The sequence below is a fragment of the Tiliqua scincoides genome, chromosome 1, assembly GCF_035046505.1.
Source record: "Tiliqua scincoides isolate rTilSci1 chromosome 1, rTilSci1.hap2, whole genome shotgun sequence".
Taxonomy (NCBI): Eukaryota; Metazoa; Chordata; class Lepidosauria; order Squamata; family Scincidae; genus Tiliqua; species Tiliqua scincoides.
This window is the reverse complement of record NC_089821.1, coordinates 213,397,970-213,416,762: the sequence shown is the minus strand read 5'-3', so window position 1 is coordinate 213,416,762 and position 18,793 is coordinate 213,397,970. Positions and strand designations below refer to the sequence as shown.

Here is an 18,793-nt window from a genome sequence, read left to right as displayed (position 1 = left end):
TATCTTTGGCCCCCAGTTTAAAAGGAGTTTGACAACCCTGAACTAGATTCTAGGAAAATCAGCATACAGAAAAAAGGTGCTTAATTAAAAACAACAATCATTTTCTTTCAACAACTGATTTCTTGCATGTATTTGCATTGGAGCTGTTCAGCTCACTAAATACTTTTACTGTCACCAATTGCATGTTCTCCTGCTTTAAAACATAAACATCTACTGTTTCAATATACCAGACAGGCTAAAATGAACTAAGAATCTTCAGTACTTGTTTTATGATCTACTTTTTCAAGTTGTGCTCAAAGTACTGGACAAAACAGTGTTATGCAAATAAAGCTTACCAACCTCATTAATCAGGAACTGAAGCTGGATTACTGCAGCTCCACTGTCATGTTGGCAGTAACATTCAACTCCTGGTCGGCCAAATCTGGCATTAATTTCATTAAGAAATATTAGTTACAGTATAAATTTGCATAGGAAACAGTGTTATGCAGAACTTTCTATTCTGAACATTTTTCATCACCACCATATGCTATAAGAACTTCTCTCCCTCTCCTAGTTCAAAAATCAGCAAGCCAAAAGAATAAAAAATTAAAACTAAAAAAACCCTTTCTGATTTTCAGTAGGCTTTCCTGAAAGATAGCACTGAAGTAAAACTATCAGAAAGTACAAAGCAGTTTCTCCACTAACATTTTAAATCATTGGAATGCTGGTTCAAACTTGAAACGTTAATAAGTCTGTTAAAATTTAAGCCTCAAGGTCACCACTATTTCTGAGGTCATCGGTTTGGTATTGATTCTTAGGACAGATGTAGCATCTTGATTTGCCTCATGCAGAAACACTATGATATGCACACTATCACATAAATGCAGAGACAAATAGCTTAATCAATGCTTTGAGTTGTCTTTCGTGAAGTCACACATATGAATCTATACCAGGGGTGTCCAAAGTTTTTGGCAGGAGGGCCACATCGTCTCTCTGACACTGTATTGGGGGACGGGGGGGGAAAGAATTAATTTACATTTAAAATTTGAATAAATTTACTTAAGTTTACATAAATGAATATATGAATGAGTGAAGGTCTTGCAATAGCTCAAGGCCTACAAAAGGCCTTACACAAAGCAAGGCTGGCCTTTCCTTTGCTGCCACTACTGCATCACAGACATGAAACAACAAGCAGTGGAGGTAGCCCTCATCCTGCAGCTCATGCGAGAGGTCAAACAGTCGCCCTCACGCTGAGAGCAGTCGTGTCAGGCCAGTGTGGGCTCCAACAAATCTCTGGAGGGCCAGAGGCTCATTGGAGACTGGGGGCTCCCTGAGGGCCGCATTGAGAGGCCTCAAGGGCCGCAAGTGGCCCCAGGGCCGGGGTTTGGGCACCCCTGATCTATACCAACACACAGCAGCATCTCAGAAACATCCAGGGTTTAGAAAAGCCTTTGAGCCCAGATCCTTCAGGAGCCATTACAAGCCTTGATGAGAAAAAATACAAAATCCAGTGAAAGCTGAGAAAATATTCTTAGAATAATTCTGAACAAAACTTGCTGAACCTCTATGCTAAAGTCCTGCTGAGGGGGCAGTCAAAAATGTCTGAAATAACGGCACTAACACAATTCTCTTTGCCCCTTCCTGTCATCAAAGAAGGCGGTTACTGAGTACTAACTGATCCTCAGTAGCCTGAGATACACTGCATGAAAGAATTCCTGAAAACTAAGTGGAGGCATCTTTCTCAGTGATGTTCTGTTATACACCACTGCCTCCTTTATGCTGCATATGAATTTGCCTAGAGTCTTAGACCAATGGCTCCCAAACTCTCCAGAATTTGGGAACTGGGGTAAGGGCGTGCAAGGGAGGGGCAAAGGCAGCAACACAGTCACCATGATCACGCTGCTTCTGGAGGGGAAGGGTTTTTTAAAACTTACCTGGGGTCTATGGCTCTCTAGACCCCCTCTGCAGTCCTCCCTGCACCTCCAAATTGCTATAAAAAGGGAGGTAAACTACTTCTGGTTTTCACTGCAAAAATAACAATGATCATATATGATCATTGGATCATAATTTCTACAAGTCACAATATATAAAATTACATGGACTTACCCAAAATGTGAATGCTAGTCTTCACACAATATATGCAAACATTTTCTGAGATCCCTGGAAATTTCCAGCACCCCTCCACTGGCTCCAGGTTCCTTTCTGATCCCAGACCCAGGTAGGATGTACCCCCTGCACCCCTCCCTCTTGGGCCTGGTGACATAAAAAAAGGCAGGAAATTTTTTGGCCCTCTCCTTTGGTCCCTGGGTGCCACTTTTTGACCATGGGTCAAGGTACAAATTACCCCCTCCATCCCCCTCTCATGGGCCCTGTTCTCCAACTAATACAAATGTAACTTGTAACTTCTTGTAAAATGCAACTAATACAAATACAGCCTCCCACTCATCTCAGCTGCCTGTAAGTTTCGTGTGCGTGTATTTTATCCATTCAATCATGCTCGACTTTTGGCAACATTATAGGTGAGAGCTCTCCATGCTACCCTGTCAAGCACGGCTTCTTTCAATTGTTGGACATTCACCTTTGTATCTGTTTTGATGGTATTAAGCCAGCACATTCTTTGCCTGTCCCTTCTTCATGTTCCACTAACAATTCCTAATATCACTGACCTCTCTAATGAATTCACACACATTTTATGTATGTTGTGGTATTGATGTCAAAATAAAAGATAAAATTTTATTGCATTTATTACAGGGATTTAAAAACTGGTTGGCAACCTTCAGTCTCGAAAGACTATGGTATAAGCCTACAGCACCCAGTATTCCCAAGCGGTCTCCCATCCAAGTACTAACCAGGTCTGACCCTGCTTAGCTTCTGAGATCAGATGAGATCCAGCATGTGCAGGGTAATCTGTATAAAAACAGTGCCCTTCAATGGTCAGTACAATGTCCCCTGAAGTCTGCACCCTAGGCAGCTGCCTAGTTGTCCTAATGATAGCACTGACTTTTGCACGTCTTTCCTCAGTATTTTTTCAGCTAGGGAGCCCCTGACAAGGGGCAAGGAAGCAAGAGAAGAAAACTCTCTGAAATCCAGGGCTTTCATCATAGTGGAAGACATGCTAGTCATTTTTCCTGCACTGCAGTCAACCTCTGGCAGACTTCCTGACTCTAGGAAGCACAGGAGCCCTTGTAGTGAGCAGTGCAGGAGCTTTCCTCTGAGGCTTTGCCCCTTTGAGAGCAGGAAACTAATCGGTGTGCCCATATTATCCGACTCCCCACTCCAACTTTCACATGGAAGTTCTTCCCCACATTCTGCACCTGTGGTTTTCAACCAAGGAAGTGGGGTTCCCCTAACAGGAAACACTTTTTGTAAGGATGCATTTCCAAAACCTTGCAAGGATATTTCTTGCAAGGATATTTCTCAAGAATTAAGTGAAGTTGGGGTCTCACTGCTGCAATCCACTGACCAAATCAATTGTTGAGCACAATGTATCAGCCAGCACTCAATACATGTCCCTGCTTACATACATGCACGGGCTTGCTTCAGAGATAAGCCATAACTGTACTAAGTGTACTAACAGTACCATGACTAAAAACTCACATTGTAATTCAAAATTCCAGAAACTATTTCTAAATCATGATTTGAAGTGACTTGTCTGCTTTAGGGCAGAATCCTAAGCAGGTCTACTCAGAAGTTAGTCCTATTTTGTTCAATGTGGCTTACTTTCAGGAAAGTGTGGTTAAGATTGCAGCCTTTGCCTCTCATTTGCTAAGGAGTCAACTTCATAAGTTCACTCCCATTTCCATGATATAGCAGCCCTCCTGATATGAAGCAAAGATTCCATTTTTGATTTGTCAATGTTCTGAATTCAAACAGCAAACCACAGTAGCATAAACTACTATTTACAAACCAGCTTCAGTCCCTAGTTTGTCAGTCCCAAACAAGTCATTGTTTGTAGACAGAATCAAGTTCTGGTGGAAAAACCAACCGTGATTTCATGTTACATGTTAACCCAGTCAATGTAGTAGTAAGATTCCTTCAAGTTTGCTTAGCACAACATTGGTTGTATGACTCCATCAGATTCACAGCCCCATGTCAGGCTTCCTAGCCGAACACAGGGCTGCTTTACTTTGTGCCAGTTAAATAGCCGGCACAGAGTCGAGTAGTCCCATTGCAGGGCTGCTTCCCTTACTCGGGGGAAGGGCACAAACGTCCCCTTCACCTGAGGAGACATCAGGAGCCACCAGTGGCTGCCTGATATCCATAGGATTCAGCTGCAGCCATTTTGGCACCGCTGCAGCCCTGGGCGCCAGGCAGTTCAGGACTGGACTGTCTATTTCCTCAAACCGTATGCCTTGTAAATTCCATCCAAAATGAAGGCAGCACATTAAAAAGGATAATGACAGATTATGTGTATTGCATTCACTGGCTAGCTTAATACTAGGATTGCAATGGACGTCACTAAGTCAATCACTTGTTTCCTCAACAGGGTTCAGGCTAGCAGAATAACATTCAAGCAAGATCAAAAGACAGTACCAAAGAACATTAGTGCCATTTTAAAGCTTTTAGAATACTGGTAAGAAAACAAAGTCAAAGTAAAGCATTTCAAATTAAAAACTACTTCAATGCTCATCAATATTGGCTTCACTATGTACTGGTACATAAACCTTGCTGAAGATAAAGAAATGAATTGATGTTTAACAATTTGCTAGGTGATGTAAGATACAACTAACAGATGTCAGAGAATCCATCATTCTTCATAATGCCAGCTTTATTTTGCAGTTAATTAACAGTTTGGTGCAACTTTTCAATGGCATCACACATAGCAGTTTGCTATTTTATATACTTGACACATCATACACTCACAAATCCCATGTTATAAACCTCAGTTACTGACAGATATCTGCTCTGGCCCTTATATGCAACAGCTGTATTTATGATCTCCAACAGGTAGGTACCATAGATATTCAAATTTTTGCCAAGTAATCAAGCTCCAATTCTCACTTAGCCTTATCTCCAGGTCAATCAGAGGGCAAAGCCTTTCAACTCTGAACAGTTTGTTTCTCAGCTGAGCTGTAGCTCAGCTCAGGCAGGCACCTCCTTAGTTGCTACAGTTATTTTCCAGGGACAGTCCAGCCAAAGTTAACCTTTTATTCTCCTTCCTTCTGCTGCAGCCTGGTTCTGCTTGGTAAATGCTTGCAAAGCAGGTCTGTTTTCTGAAACACCAGGATGGGAATCCTCCTTTCCATTTGAAGCAGGCTACAATTCAATGCACCCTTACTTCAGAATAACACCCATGGAAAGCAGTGGGTCTACTTTTGAGTAAAAAGGGTTGCAAATGTCTTATCTCTCTGCTGTGAATTGTACACTCTCAGTTATGTGTTATGGGTTGTATGTTGTATGTAGAACTTCTGGCTTAACACACCAGACACCTTAAAGGTGTCTTTGATTCATGGTTCTCCTCATGTCCACCTTAAAGGTGGATTTGATTCATGTATCTCCTGCAGTGGTTCCCAACCTTTTTCACTTGCATATCCCTTGGCAGCCCATTTCCATAAATTGTACCCTTCATATTAGCAAAATGTTTGTAATTAATAATACAAGCCTTCATCTCCTCCATATGAAAGCCCAGACTTCATGTATTCATCACATAATTTCTCTTTTTATCTGTTTGAAGAACAGAGGACTCTGCCTTTGCACTGTTTTGCACCAGAAGTGTGCTGAGAAATTCTGGGTGATTGATCACTTTCCATATTATGTTTCAGCTTTTTTACTGTGCTGGTTTTCAATTACTGGTTCATAGATGAATTAATGACCAAAAACTAGCTATTGGTGGGGCTTTCACAGCCAACTAGCTACTTCCCGTCCTGTCTTTTGGTCCTTGCAAGGCCTGGACCTTTCTGGAGCATGGCCTGCCTTTTTCTGCCATTATTCCATTCTTTTTCAATTACCCCTAAAGGTCCTGTTGAGTGTCCCTGGGAGTACGCGAATACCAGGTTGGGAACCACTGTTTTACTGGTATGTAGTTTACAGTGCACTTACTCTGATAGTGCTTACAAAAAGGTGGTGAAGACCAGAATTTAGAAAGAATAAAAATGTATCTTATGATCTTTTACTTTTTGTATTGGCAACCTTCAGTCTCAAAAGACTCTGGTATCGCGCTCTGAAAGGTGGTTCTGGCACAGCGTCTAGTGTGGCTGAAAAGGCCAATCCGGGAGTGACAATCCCTTCCACACCGGGAGCAAGTGCAGTCTGTCCCTGGTCTGTCTCCCTGGCTATGGGCCTTCCTTCTTTGCCTCTTAGCCTCAGACTGTTGGCAAAGTGTCTCTTCAAACTGGGAGAGGCCATGCTGCACAGCCTGCCTCCAAGCGGGCCGCTCAGAGGCCAGGGTTTCCCACTTGTTGAGGTCCATCCCTAAGGTCTTCAGATCCCTCTTGCAGATGTCCTTGTATCGCAGCTGTGGTCTACCTGTAGGGCGCTTTCCTTGCACGAGTTCTCCATAGAGGAGATCCTTTGGGATCCGGCCATCATCCATTCTCACAACATGACCAAGCCAACGCAGGCGTCTCTGTTTCAGCAGTGAATACATGCTAGGGATTCCAGCAGAGATTACAGTTCTTAGGTAACAATCAGTCGTGGGTTATTTTTCAGGATCTGGCCTCGAGTAAAATCAGACAAAACTATAGTCAGACACCCCCCTAAGTTTAACCCCCGACTTATCTGAGGGTCATAGAAAATTCCATGATTGTTGGCTCAAAACCTGCCCTCGACTTATCTGTGGGGCCGACTTATGGGCGAGTGTCTGCGGTGAGTAGGCTGTGAGCCAGTACTATTTAGCAAGATAGACTTTTTAAAAAATAATCTCAGTTAAAATCAGTACCATACACTTATAGACAGATCAGTGGGGCCAGTTTAAATAAATGAGTTTAGGATCATGATACCAGTTTAAGGTTTGATCTCCCATTGTTCCAGAACTACACTAACTAGCCAACATACAGGCATGTGCTCACAGAACCAGTTATTTATTCCAATATCAAAATATACCAATAGCGAAACTGAAGTTAGAAATGGCTCCACAAATAAGGCTGTATTGGAATGCAGCCTTACATTGGAATACTTACATTGTATAGTTCAATACTTACATTGGAATAAGTATGATTGAACTTACCAGGAATTAATTCTGAGTAATCTTGGACTGCATATACCACTAGGTTTTTAAATCAGACATCAGTAAAAACAAATCATTTAGTACCTCCATAATATTATACAAACTAAGACACTTCAAAAATACTTTCTAACCCTGCTTATGCTTTCAATGTAACCATCCACATGCCAAAAGTTTTACTAGCTAATGCTTTCTCTCAAAAATGAGAAAGCACATGCCAAACCTAAATATAGTAATTTATGAAATTTTTCAACAATTACAACTCAAGCAGAAAGGAAGTTAAAATTGTTAAATTATTCAGTGTGAAAGCATTCATTCAGCTCTGAATAATACACAATCATCAGTGGTGCTTTTGCATAAGCAGTCCTATGACTGAGCATAGTTGTGACTTTAATGGCAGCAGCAAAAGCTGACAACTGAACTTCTACTGCGAGACAATTTGAGGACAACATCTATCCCCATTTATCAAAATACTGATTAGCTGCATTATTCTTAAACTGTAATATGCAACTGTAGACATAGTCACTAGAACTAGCAGACAGAGACAAGATGCAGTGTACTTTCACATATCCCCTGCTGCTTTAGTACGATCATGGTTGAATACAAAGTTTTCACTCCTTTCTAGCACAATCCATGTTTACTCAGCACTAAAACCCAGACCAAATGCATAGAAACTCACATAACACATGAGCATTTTTCATAGAATAAAAGCATGTTTGGATATAAAACCCACATGGCTTTCCTTATCTGTGAAGCTCCCATGAGTTTTTTGCCACCAAATATCCAAGTACCTCTTTCCCACTCATTCCCCTCTTAATCCATGAGTTTGGAGCCTTCCACATGGGCTTTTGAATATATGGTTCAAAATGATATCCATGAGTTTTGAGGCCTTGGAGGAGGCAAGATAGCACTCTAGACTGGTTCCTAGTGAATCCCTCCTTCACTGTAGCTCATTCTCTCAATGTTCTCAGTTTAGCCATCTCTCCTCCTTGATATGGCAAGTAGGAGAGACAGCAGCAAATGTGGCTTTTGATCTTTTGGTCTATCTGCTTGGAATTGGAAAGTGAAAAGAAGATAGTCAAGGGAGCTCTCTCATCAGCACTGATCTTCCCACTGGAGAGAGAAGGAGAAAGGTGCTGCTGTTTATGTTGCCGTATATATGTCTACTAAGAAGTAAATCCCACTGCATTCAATGGAGCTTACCCCTAAGAAAGCATGTATAGGATTGTAGTCCAGGCAGAGGCAACAACGAGGCACCAACGGCACCTTTCCTATCCTCCTCCTTCCCCTCCCCGACTCTATTCCAACTAAGGGATGACAGCTCTCAGTGAGACAATCCTACCAAAATCATCCAATGCATGCCTACACAGCATTTTCATTGTATGACACTGCATTCAATTGCAGCCCAAGTTGTGTAGCAGTAGGACATGCATGAGAGAGGCAGGGAAGGAAAAAAAAACCCTGAAATATCTTTGTTTGCTTGTCTGAGTAACAGACAGGTGAATAGTGCAGGGGGGATAGGAGGGTACCTGCTTTGGGAAACAATACTATGCCCAATTGATTAGAAGCTCCAAGGAGTTGCCAGCAGTTTGCTCCTGTGGGAGCAGGTCAGCCCTGTACATGTCAGCAAACAACAAAGCCTGTGAATTCTGCTGTCGCTGGCATGAGTAGGATATTTATTGGTCTTAGGAGGGCAAACCCTCATTCCTTTCAGCTGGCAGTGCTGCTGCAATACATGCTGGCCCAGAAAGTCTGCTGAAGGATGACTGCCAGCACTAGAGGAGGGACAGCACAGCTTTTGCTTTTAAGAAAGCTGTAAATTGCAGGGAACATGTGGTCACAAATCTCACGTAGGCTGAAAACCAGATGTATTTTTCCCAGAGTAACTGTCTGTTTGGTTTGAGTCGAAGGCTACAATTCTATGCACACTTACTTGGGAGTAAATCCCATTGAAAGCAATGGGATTCACATCTGAGTAGACATGCATTGGATTGTGCTACAAGTCTCACAAGTTCAATAGGACATACTTTCTACAAAAGTGCTTAGGTCTGTAACCTTTATCTACTCAAACAGGCAGTAAATACTGCAGCACTCAAACTAATTGTTCAATTAATTGCCAATTAATTCAACTAATTGCTTAAAAGTTGCACTCACTCATCTGAGAAAGAAGGTTTCATTTCCCCAAAGCAGAACTGAACTGCTGGACAGATGGTCTATCTGCAGTACCAACTAAATATCAAGCATGACATATTATACACGACATAGAACTAGGTAGGATGCATGGCAACTTGCTCTGGATTTCTTGGCTTCCCTATCCTGAGCATAGAAATGGTTGCATTATATTACCAGCTAATTGTATCACCAAACACAAGCCTAAAGAATAGTTACTTTGGGCTAACAAGCCATCTATATATCTTCCACAGATAAACCAAATTGCTCTCCTCAGCACCACAATGGCTCTTTTAGCAACTACAACAAGTTTTTTCCATTTAAACACCAGTGTGTTCGGCACTGCAGTATATAGAAAAAGAATTTAAAAGTCCTTGACAAGAGAGCTCATTTTCTTCTCTCTAGCTGCTAATCATGATCTGTGCTAAGTTTAAACATTCAAAAGTAGAAAGAGCTTTTAGTAAGTAGAGAGGTACCTTATATATCATACTACCTTACAAGCCATGATAACTGCATGCAGCCACTGGGTTTTAGAGGTAGCTACCTCTGAATGCCAGGTGCAAGATAATGACAACTGGATACAGATTATCTTGCTTCTGGTAGCACACAGACAACATTTGGTGGGCCAATGCAAGATAAAGGAAGTTGGACTAGATGGGCCCTTGGCGTTATCTACCAAGTTTCTTCTTACCTTCTTATATTTAGTGCACTACTGAAAAACCATACATGCTAACTTCAAATTCCCTAGATCAGTGGTTCCCAAACATTTTAGCACCAGGATCCACTTTTTAAAACACTCTATTGGGACCCACCTAGGTTTACTAGACTTTAAGAAAAGATCTAGAAATAAACTATATTTTATTTATTTATTACTATCTGAACAAAAGACCCTCAAACTTTATCTCTATATTTATACACGCTTGCAAACTGCAGAAGCTTAGCTCCTTGCAGGGTAGTTAACAGCTACCTTGCAAACTGCAGGTGCTGAGCTCTTTGCTGGCTAACTAGCAACTACAGTATCTGATTTCTCAACAGCCTCAGGGCTTGAGGCAGTTAGTTATCTGATCTTTCCATCACCTTTTGGTGACCTACCAAAAATCAGGTCACCTACGTACATGGTCTCGACCTACCAGCGGAACCTGATCTGCAGTTTGGGAACCACTGCCTTAGATGCTGTCCTTCATTGCACAATACTTGAAATGTGAATGCCTTTCACTTATCTAGTCAGATTCAGGCAAAAGATTGACATTAGAAACTCGAAATATTTATCAAAGCAATTTTATTCTGCATTTTAAATATACACAGGAGTGCCTTTAACATTAAGGTGAACAGCATTCCATTCCTATAAGTACTGCACTTTCTCTGTCATAAAACCTGCCATCCAATCCTCCTGAATTTTGGCAGGGCATATTGAAATCATTCTCTAACACCCGCTGAATGTGGATCAAACTACTTCAGAAATAGTACCTAATCTTGATGACCCCCACCCTAATATTTGCAACCCTTTATTATTAATACTATACCACCAATATTGCCTACCTAGTACACTTTTAAAGCAATTATTTATAATTGCAATGTAAATTCTGAATAAAAACACAATACAGCTTTCTGCACTTCTAACTTTTCAAAATACCAAAATCCACAAGAAAAAAAAACTCATACCTCTAGCTATAACACTGCAGAGCATTAGATAGAAGGAACACAGTTCATGTTTGACACCAAGTTATGCCATCATTTCATCTGTCATGTGTGCAGTAATGAATAAAGATGCTTGACTAACTCCCCCTGCCCCCAAACTCGGTCACACTTAGTTTGGACATCTGAAAAAGGTAACTTGGCTTCTGTTTAGTAGTGAATGCTTATATTCAAAACAAACAAAGAGATGATATTGTGGGGGAAGATGACATATGAGAATCATGTTTACTTACCAACTTTAGGCTTATTTATTCTGTACTTTTCTGAAAGATCTCTAAACTCAAGTATACACATGTTACTTTGCTTCATCCCTAACTTATGTTTTTTAAATCTCAGTTTATTAGTCAACCAATCAAAAGTTTCCATTCTTTCCTGGAACAGATGGTAGCAAGAGACATACTGAATTAAAGTAAACACATCACAGTTATTATCACCTGAAGGGGAAACAGAAGAGGGCACAATGAAGCCAGAGATCCACAGCAAGCAGATAATTTGTTCCCAAAAAAGCTGTGAGTGACTAGGACCTCCATATAAATTCTATACAAGGGTAACCATCCAGAAAGCTTCTTTTAAGCGCACTCTAGAGCAGCAACTAACCAGGAGGACTTGACTTCTTTGAACCATCCTCAGTCTTTCGAGACTGAAGGTTGCCAGCCAACCAGCCAACCTCCCAAAGTTCCACTCATTACAAGCTACTCTCCAAATGCTCCTAAGTTTCAAAGATAATACAGAATATGGTCATTTTAAAAATGGGGAGAAGACAGAAGCCCTTCTGCACATAGCATTATACAGTTGTGCCTTCAATAACATACTTCCTTTAGTGCCAATTCACGATAGCAGTGTTATTCAAACTGTGAGGCTCAGTTCTTTAGGGCAGCACCAGGAACTCAAAGGGGAGGTGTGGGATGTCCTCTCATAGCATCCCTCTCACAGCGATACAATCACACCCCTGGGCAGAATAGGAGCCCGTTTTCGTGCTCCTCTTCCAAGCATGCTCGGCTTGCAGTCCTTAACCCTCGCTGATCTTTGTCTGGTTGGTTCCTAGTTCCCAGCCTGGGATCGCTTCTCATCAAAGTGAAATCTCTCTTTTCAACCCCCTCCCTCTTCCACTCGCCCCTTCCAATCTCCAAGCCTTCCCACTTTCCTCCCCCTCCCCAAATAAAACACTTCCTATTTTACCAGTCATCAGGACTCTTAAAAGTTGCTTCCATGCAGGTGGCAAAGGGGGAGGGGAGAGACAAGCACACACTTTACTTGGCCAGGAGCAGAAAAAGGGTACTGTTTTTAAAGTGATTTATTCATCTTGTTGTTTGACTGAAGAGGAGAGGCTGTATTTTTAAAGTGATGAATCTTGCTATTTGAAAGGAATACTTATCAGCCATTGATGAAGTGATTGCCAGCCCAATCCTATCCACACTTTCCTGGGAGTAAGCCCCATTGACTCTAATGGGACTTTCTTCTGAGTAGACATGCATAGGCTTGAACTGTGCATCTCCTAGTATAGGAGACAAATCAGCTTCCTAACCAAACCCTTATCAGCTCTGATATATTTTCATGGTCTAATTTTGTTTTCCCCACCAGCTGCTGGAAAAATTTAATTTCATTAAATGAATAAAGGGTTCAATCCTATCCAAGGAGAATGGGAGAAATGACTAGTTGGATTGGGGTCCACAGGGGTGTGTGTGTAATGTTGGTCAGACTGGTTGTTCACAAAGTTCATTTGATGAAACAATTCTATTGGTATGCTTACAAAGTTTAAAAAAATGAGTCCTCCTTTGGACCAGATAAAAACAACCTACTCCAGCATCCTGTCTCCAACAGTGATCAGCAGCTGATCATTTATAAAGCATGTATATTGCTGTGTATCAATACATTTTTAAGATCTGCATTTAATTAATGATATGATTAATATAATTAATATTAATATAGTTAATATATATTTAATATTATATTATAATAAATATATTATATGATATTTAATATATTTAATATAGTTAATATTTCTGGTCATTTCCTGTTTAATGATGTCACTTCCAACCTCAGGAACATGATGGGGAGTCATGGCCAACAGCCACAGGGGTCAAGGGAGCCACTGGCCGGAAAAGTTTGAGTACCACTGCACTATAGCATTCTTTGTCCTTGTGTACTTAACAGTCATTTCACACAATGAGAGCAGTACATTCTAGGCTAAACAGTACCACTCTCCTGCCTGTCAGACTATTCTGTAGACCTGTTTTGCACAGCACTTGACTTTTGGAGAACATACCCCCAATGCTATTGGAGGTAATGCTGTACATACTTTAGTCATGTATCACGCTAACATGGTGTCATGAAACTGCTACAAATGGAGTAGTATTTCTCAAGAAAAGTAGAAAAAAGGCAAAACAGTTTACAATATTAGCCTTCACAGTTTAAAAAAAAAGAATTATCAAAGAGACAAGACTGAACCAACCACACTGCGTTGCCTCAATAAGTATTCCTAGCATAATTGGTGGGTGGGAAGGAAGAAAAAGAAAGTCGTCAGCCAATAGCAGAAGGCAATTTTCTAAAATAAATCATTTCTAGCTCCCGATATTTGACTGCTACACTTTATCGGTGTAAGGGGGAAGGTGGCTGTGCTACTATCATACACAAACCTATTGGAGAAAACCTGTATCCCTTCCAAGAGCCACTTCTAAAGGTTGTCACTCCCTTCAGATACATTAATTCATTTAGTTTTTACTTCAGGGGCTGCACAATGATTTTTTTTTAATAGCACCTGACCATACATCTCCCATGGCTAAAGAGATTTTTCAAGTCCTCATGGCTGCTGCCTGGACAACAGGCTAAACCTATCGCTTTCCATGATGCAGATGAAGTTATTGCCATCACCATGGCCAGCACTAGTAAAAAGAATGGAAGAATATGAGAGGATGCTCTATCAAGAAGTAGCCTCTATTATGTTAAATTGGAATACACAAGAAGGACAGGCCCATTTGCTACTTTATAGTTCAAAAAGATATATGTTTAAGGAGTGTGTTTAAGGTAAACTGGGGGGAGAATGCAAAGCCTCCTAGCAATCTTCTAGGTCACATAATTCCCAAAACGTACTTTAAAACTGACATCACAAAAAATCTCAAGAAAACAGCAGCAGGAGACAACGGCAGCAACAGTGGAACCCTGAGAGGAAGTTTAATAGCAGACATCTCTTTGCTGTCTTCATAGGATTGCCATCTAGTTCTCAGAACTCCTCTCAAGGAAGGTGTCTCTACCCCATTTAACAGATTTCCCATCATTGGCATCATATTCAAAGCAACACTTTTTGCCCTATCACAACCCTTCAGCCCACTCCTCCAACCTTTATCAATGTCTTTCATGAATTTCTGTCCACAACGCAGGATACAAACTTTTAAATGCAAAGTCCAAAACTTGCATTTATTGGCAATCAGATTTGAGTCACTCACACCAATGTGCATTACTAAAATTAAATGCAATTCATCTTATGTGTGTAGTTTTCTAATGAAAGTTTGTTCAGAAGTTCCTGACACTGAACCAATTCAAATCATTTCATTATTTAGTAGTAAGCCCAATTTATCATATTTCACCATAGACCAGGGGTGTCCAAACTTTTTGGCAGGACGGCCACATCGTCTCTAACAGTGTGTCAGGGGCCAGGAAGAAAAGAATTCACATTTAAAATTTGAATAAATTTACAAAAATGAATATATTAGAGATGGAATTTATAAGAATGAATAATGATAGCTTCATGATAGTTTCATGATAGCTCAAGGCCTGTAAAAGGCCTTTCGCAGAGCAAGGTCGGCCTTTCCTTTGCTGCCACTGCTTCACAGGCATGAAACAAGCAGCAGAGGAAGCCCTTGGCCCACAGCTCACACGAGAGGTCGAGTAATTAGCCCTTGAGCTGAGTGCAGTCGCATTGGACCAGCACGGGCTCCAGCAAGTCTCTGGTGGGCCAGAGGCTCATTAATAATAATAATAAATAATAAAACTTTATTTTTATCCCGCCCTTCTCCCAAAAAGGGACCCAGGGCGGCTAACAACATATAAAACAGATTAAAACATAATTTCACAAACAGATAAAAACATATTAAAAAACACATTAGCAGAACCCATAAAAACAGTAGTCAGAAGAGTCAAAAATAAAAGAGCATAAAACAGCAGTTCTTAGAGGAATTGGGCCTGTAAAAAAGCAACTAAAAGATATATAAAAGATGTTAAAAAGGCCATAACGTCAGAAGGCTTGGTTAAACAACAAGGTCTTCAGGCCTCACCGAAAGGTCACGAGGGAGGGAGCCATTCTCAAGTCAAGGGGAAGGGAGTTCCACAACGTTGGTGCCACTACTGAGAAGGCCCTATTTCTTGCCGCCGCCCCACGTACCTCCTTAGGCGGCGGCACTTGTAAAAAGGCCTTCTCTGATGACCTGAGAGGACGAGCCGGATTGTACGGGAGTAGGCGATCTCTAAGATAACCTGGCCCAGAGCAGTATAGGGCTTTAAAGGTCAAAACCAGCACCTTGAATTGGGCCCGGAAACGAATGGGCAGCCAATGTAGCTCCCGGAGACTCAGTGGAAACTGGAGGCTCCCATGGGCCAAAGTGGGGGTCCCCGAGGGTCCCAAATGGCCCCAGACCAGGGTTTGGGCACCCCTGCCATAAACCATTACTACTAGCATCCCGTCTTTTTTTAGTATTTACAGCAATAATGTTGTCCAACAATTGTCTTCAGTTTTTTTCTTGTTATCATTTGGAGGCTAGAAGGGCACTGTATTATTTGCAGAAGATATGGTACTGCTCTGTGACCCAGGTGGACCTTGGAGACATTTAAAATTATTGTAAGAGAAAGCACCTCACCATGAAGGTGGCAGTATTTGATGCGGGTTCAGAGAAAAAAATGGATATAAATCTGGATTCACACATACACTACAGCTCCATAGTAACTCTGCTAACAGCCCAAACCCAATAGATAGCAGCCTAGCCAGTATATGATTAGACTAGGATACACCAGTTATACTGGCAAAAGTGTTTAGAATCTATTTTAAAGCAAAATTTTAATAAAACTACATTTTATACCCCTAAAATCATCTCTGTAGAAATAAACTAAGCATACCCAATGTGTTTGTAAAGAAGTGAGCTTCCATAGTAATTTGAGGTTTTTCAAATTACTATGGAAGCTCACTTATTTACAAACACATTAGGTTCCAAGGGCGTGTTCATAAGCAATTTTGTTTATAAGCACAGTAATGCCTGTTGCTGTCCCTTTCACTCTGTATACCATCAGTATCACTTCAGTTGCAGGTTTTATTCCAAATGTTGTGAGATTCACTTCTCAACTTGTCAGATTCACTTGGGGCATAGTCAGTTTCATTGTGGAGCTACGGGGAATGCTCCTGAATAGCTTTCATACTCAGCAGCATTGGCTGCTAACCAAGCTGAAAGTCCGTGTTTGTAAACTGAACATTCTTAAGTAGGGGAGGTTCTGTACAAGCATGAGTATTGTATGTATTATTCATCTATTGTTAATTTTTCCTCCATTTTCCCTCGCTGTAGTGGCTACCCCACTGCTAGTCTTAGAGCCCAATCCGGCTTTCCACCGGAGCGCACTGTTGCAAACGTGCTGTAAGGCACATCTGCAAGGCTTACCGCCAGGCCAGCGCCCGTACTAGTCTCATGGTCTCACAGACCGCCGAGCCATGGCACAGTAAGGGGAGGGGCAGGGAGGAGGCGTTCCGGGGAGGGGGGAGGCAGGCAGAGAGCAGAGAGAGGGCATGCTGGGGAGGTGGAAGGCGGAGAAAGGGCAGGTGGGAGGCGCGTCCCACAGAGCTCCACTCCACCGGATCCAAGGCGGTCGTGTTGGGCTCGGCGCCCTACGCGAACACCTTTACCTTACCATCAACATTTGGTCGGCAGTAAATTGAGTAGCCCCATTGAGGGGCTGCTTCCCTTACCTGGGAGAAGGGGACGAAAGTTCCCTTGTCCCAAGGTGCCACCCGCAGCAGGTTGAGGTATGCAGGATGTGGCAGGAGTCGTTCTTGGCGCTGCTGCAGCTGTGCACCCAGGGCAGTTTGGGATTGGGCTGCCTGACTGCAAGCTCTTTAAAGTAAGAACCCAGCATTGTCTTCTTGCTTATGTTACTCTGAAATACTATATACATTAAATAGGAATATCAGGAACCACCTCTACTCATTTTTACTATGTACTTTGCTAGAACAAACACTTTCAGGAAGTCTGACCATAGAACTGTTATTTACAAAACTTGTACTAGACTGTTTTAACATAAGAAATATTAAACAATGGTTCAACACAAAATGCAATCTCACAACATAATATACAGACACAATTAGTCTGGTACTTAGACCTTTCAGGCAAGTGACCAAATATTTTATATTGCTGCATTACATCTATCAGTAAAGTCATTCCTCCTTATGCAGCAACTAAAGTAGAACCAACACACCTTGTCAAGAAAACATGCAGAGTTATCTATAAATGCAGAAAGAAGAGCTGAACTATGACTTTATCAACACTGCCTGCTCAATAAGTATTAGAGCAAACTGAGGTCAGACTACCAGAAGGTCATAAAGAAACACATCCTAGTAATTGTTCATAGCACATACCATGATAACCCAGAAAATTTAGAGTAAAATGTTCACCTGATTTAACCAAGTGATACTCCCTACCCATGGATATAATAATAATAATAAGGGCCCAATCCTGTTCAACTTTCCAGCACTAATGCAGCTGCGCAAAGGGAAACATTTGTTCTCTTACCACAGGGCTACATCGGCACAGGAAAGTTGGATAGGAGTGGGTCCTAAGTGTTGCAAGATCATTCTTGATACCATGATATACAGATAAATGAAATATTATAGCTACATGAATTCCTTGGGAAATTGTGGTATACAGATGTCATGAATACATTTTTTACTACATCATTAAAACTGTTCATATCCACCCACCTCCTATTTTCATACATTAACCTCCATATAGCATACTTGGGGCCCAACACTATCCAAATTTCCAGCACCGGCACAGCCGCAATGCAGCCCCGAGGTAAGGGAACAAATTTTTCCATACCCTGAGGAGGTCTTTTTGACTGCCTTCCCAACACAGGAAACAGTGCATACACCATTGGAACAGCAGTAATGGCACTGGAAAATTGAATAGGCTGGGACCCTTACTCAAAAACCATCCCCTTGCTCCAAAACAAATATCCCAGGACATGGTCTTAAAGCATGTGATACAGTTATCTTTCCTGAAACTAAACAGATTTAACTGTGGCCAGTACCTTGATGGGCAACTGCCTTATATATCCTGCTTTGACTGGCCAATGGGAAAAAATGTAAAATGTAAACATACTATAGGGGTCATGTAGTAACATTAATACCTATACTAGCCAGTAAACACAGATTTCTTTTTTTTACCTTGCACCACACCTTCTCCTCTTAGCATGGGACACCCATCCATTTCAACATGAGCCATACAAAAACTTAAATTCTAAGAAATATTACATAGTCTAAGCACATGTTGGCAGGCCAAATTTAAGACAGAAGAGGCATACCCAAAGCCATGATTTCTCCCACAAAGTTTTCCCCTCTAAATTAAACATTCCTAATTTTGGGCCCATAATTTCATCTTCACAATAAAATCCACACATACCAGAACAAGATCAAAAGCTCCTAAAACCACATTACAGGATGACCTTATAACAAAATTAAGCATAGCCTATTCTACCAAAAATAGGCAATACAAAGTTACGGTAAATCCTTTTAATAAAAGCTTGTGAATCAGCAGA

General features: G+C 41.3%; 1 protein-coding gene and 1 pseudogene across 3 annotated transcripts in view; both read right to left on the bottom strand.

The window, feature by feature from the left end:
* The window catches only part of STXBP5 (syntaxin binding protein 5), a 157,361-nt gene that overhangs the window by 124,228 nt on the left and 14,340 nt on the right, over nucleotides 1–18,793 (bottom strand). For all 3 annotated transcript variants that reach the window (XM_066615477.1, XM_066615487.1, XM_066615497.1), the window contains exon 3: nucleotides 340–421. In XM_066615477.1, the coding sequence (XP_066471574.1) occupies nucleotides 340–421 (82 nt within the window). The remainder of the gene's footprint in view (nucleotides 1–339; nucleotides 422–18,793) is intronic.
* Nucleotides 2,780–2,898, bottom strand: LOC136637537 (5S ribosomal RNA; annotated as a pseudogene).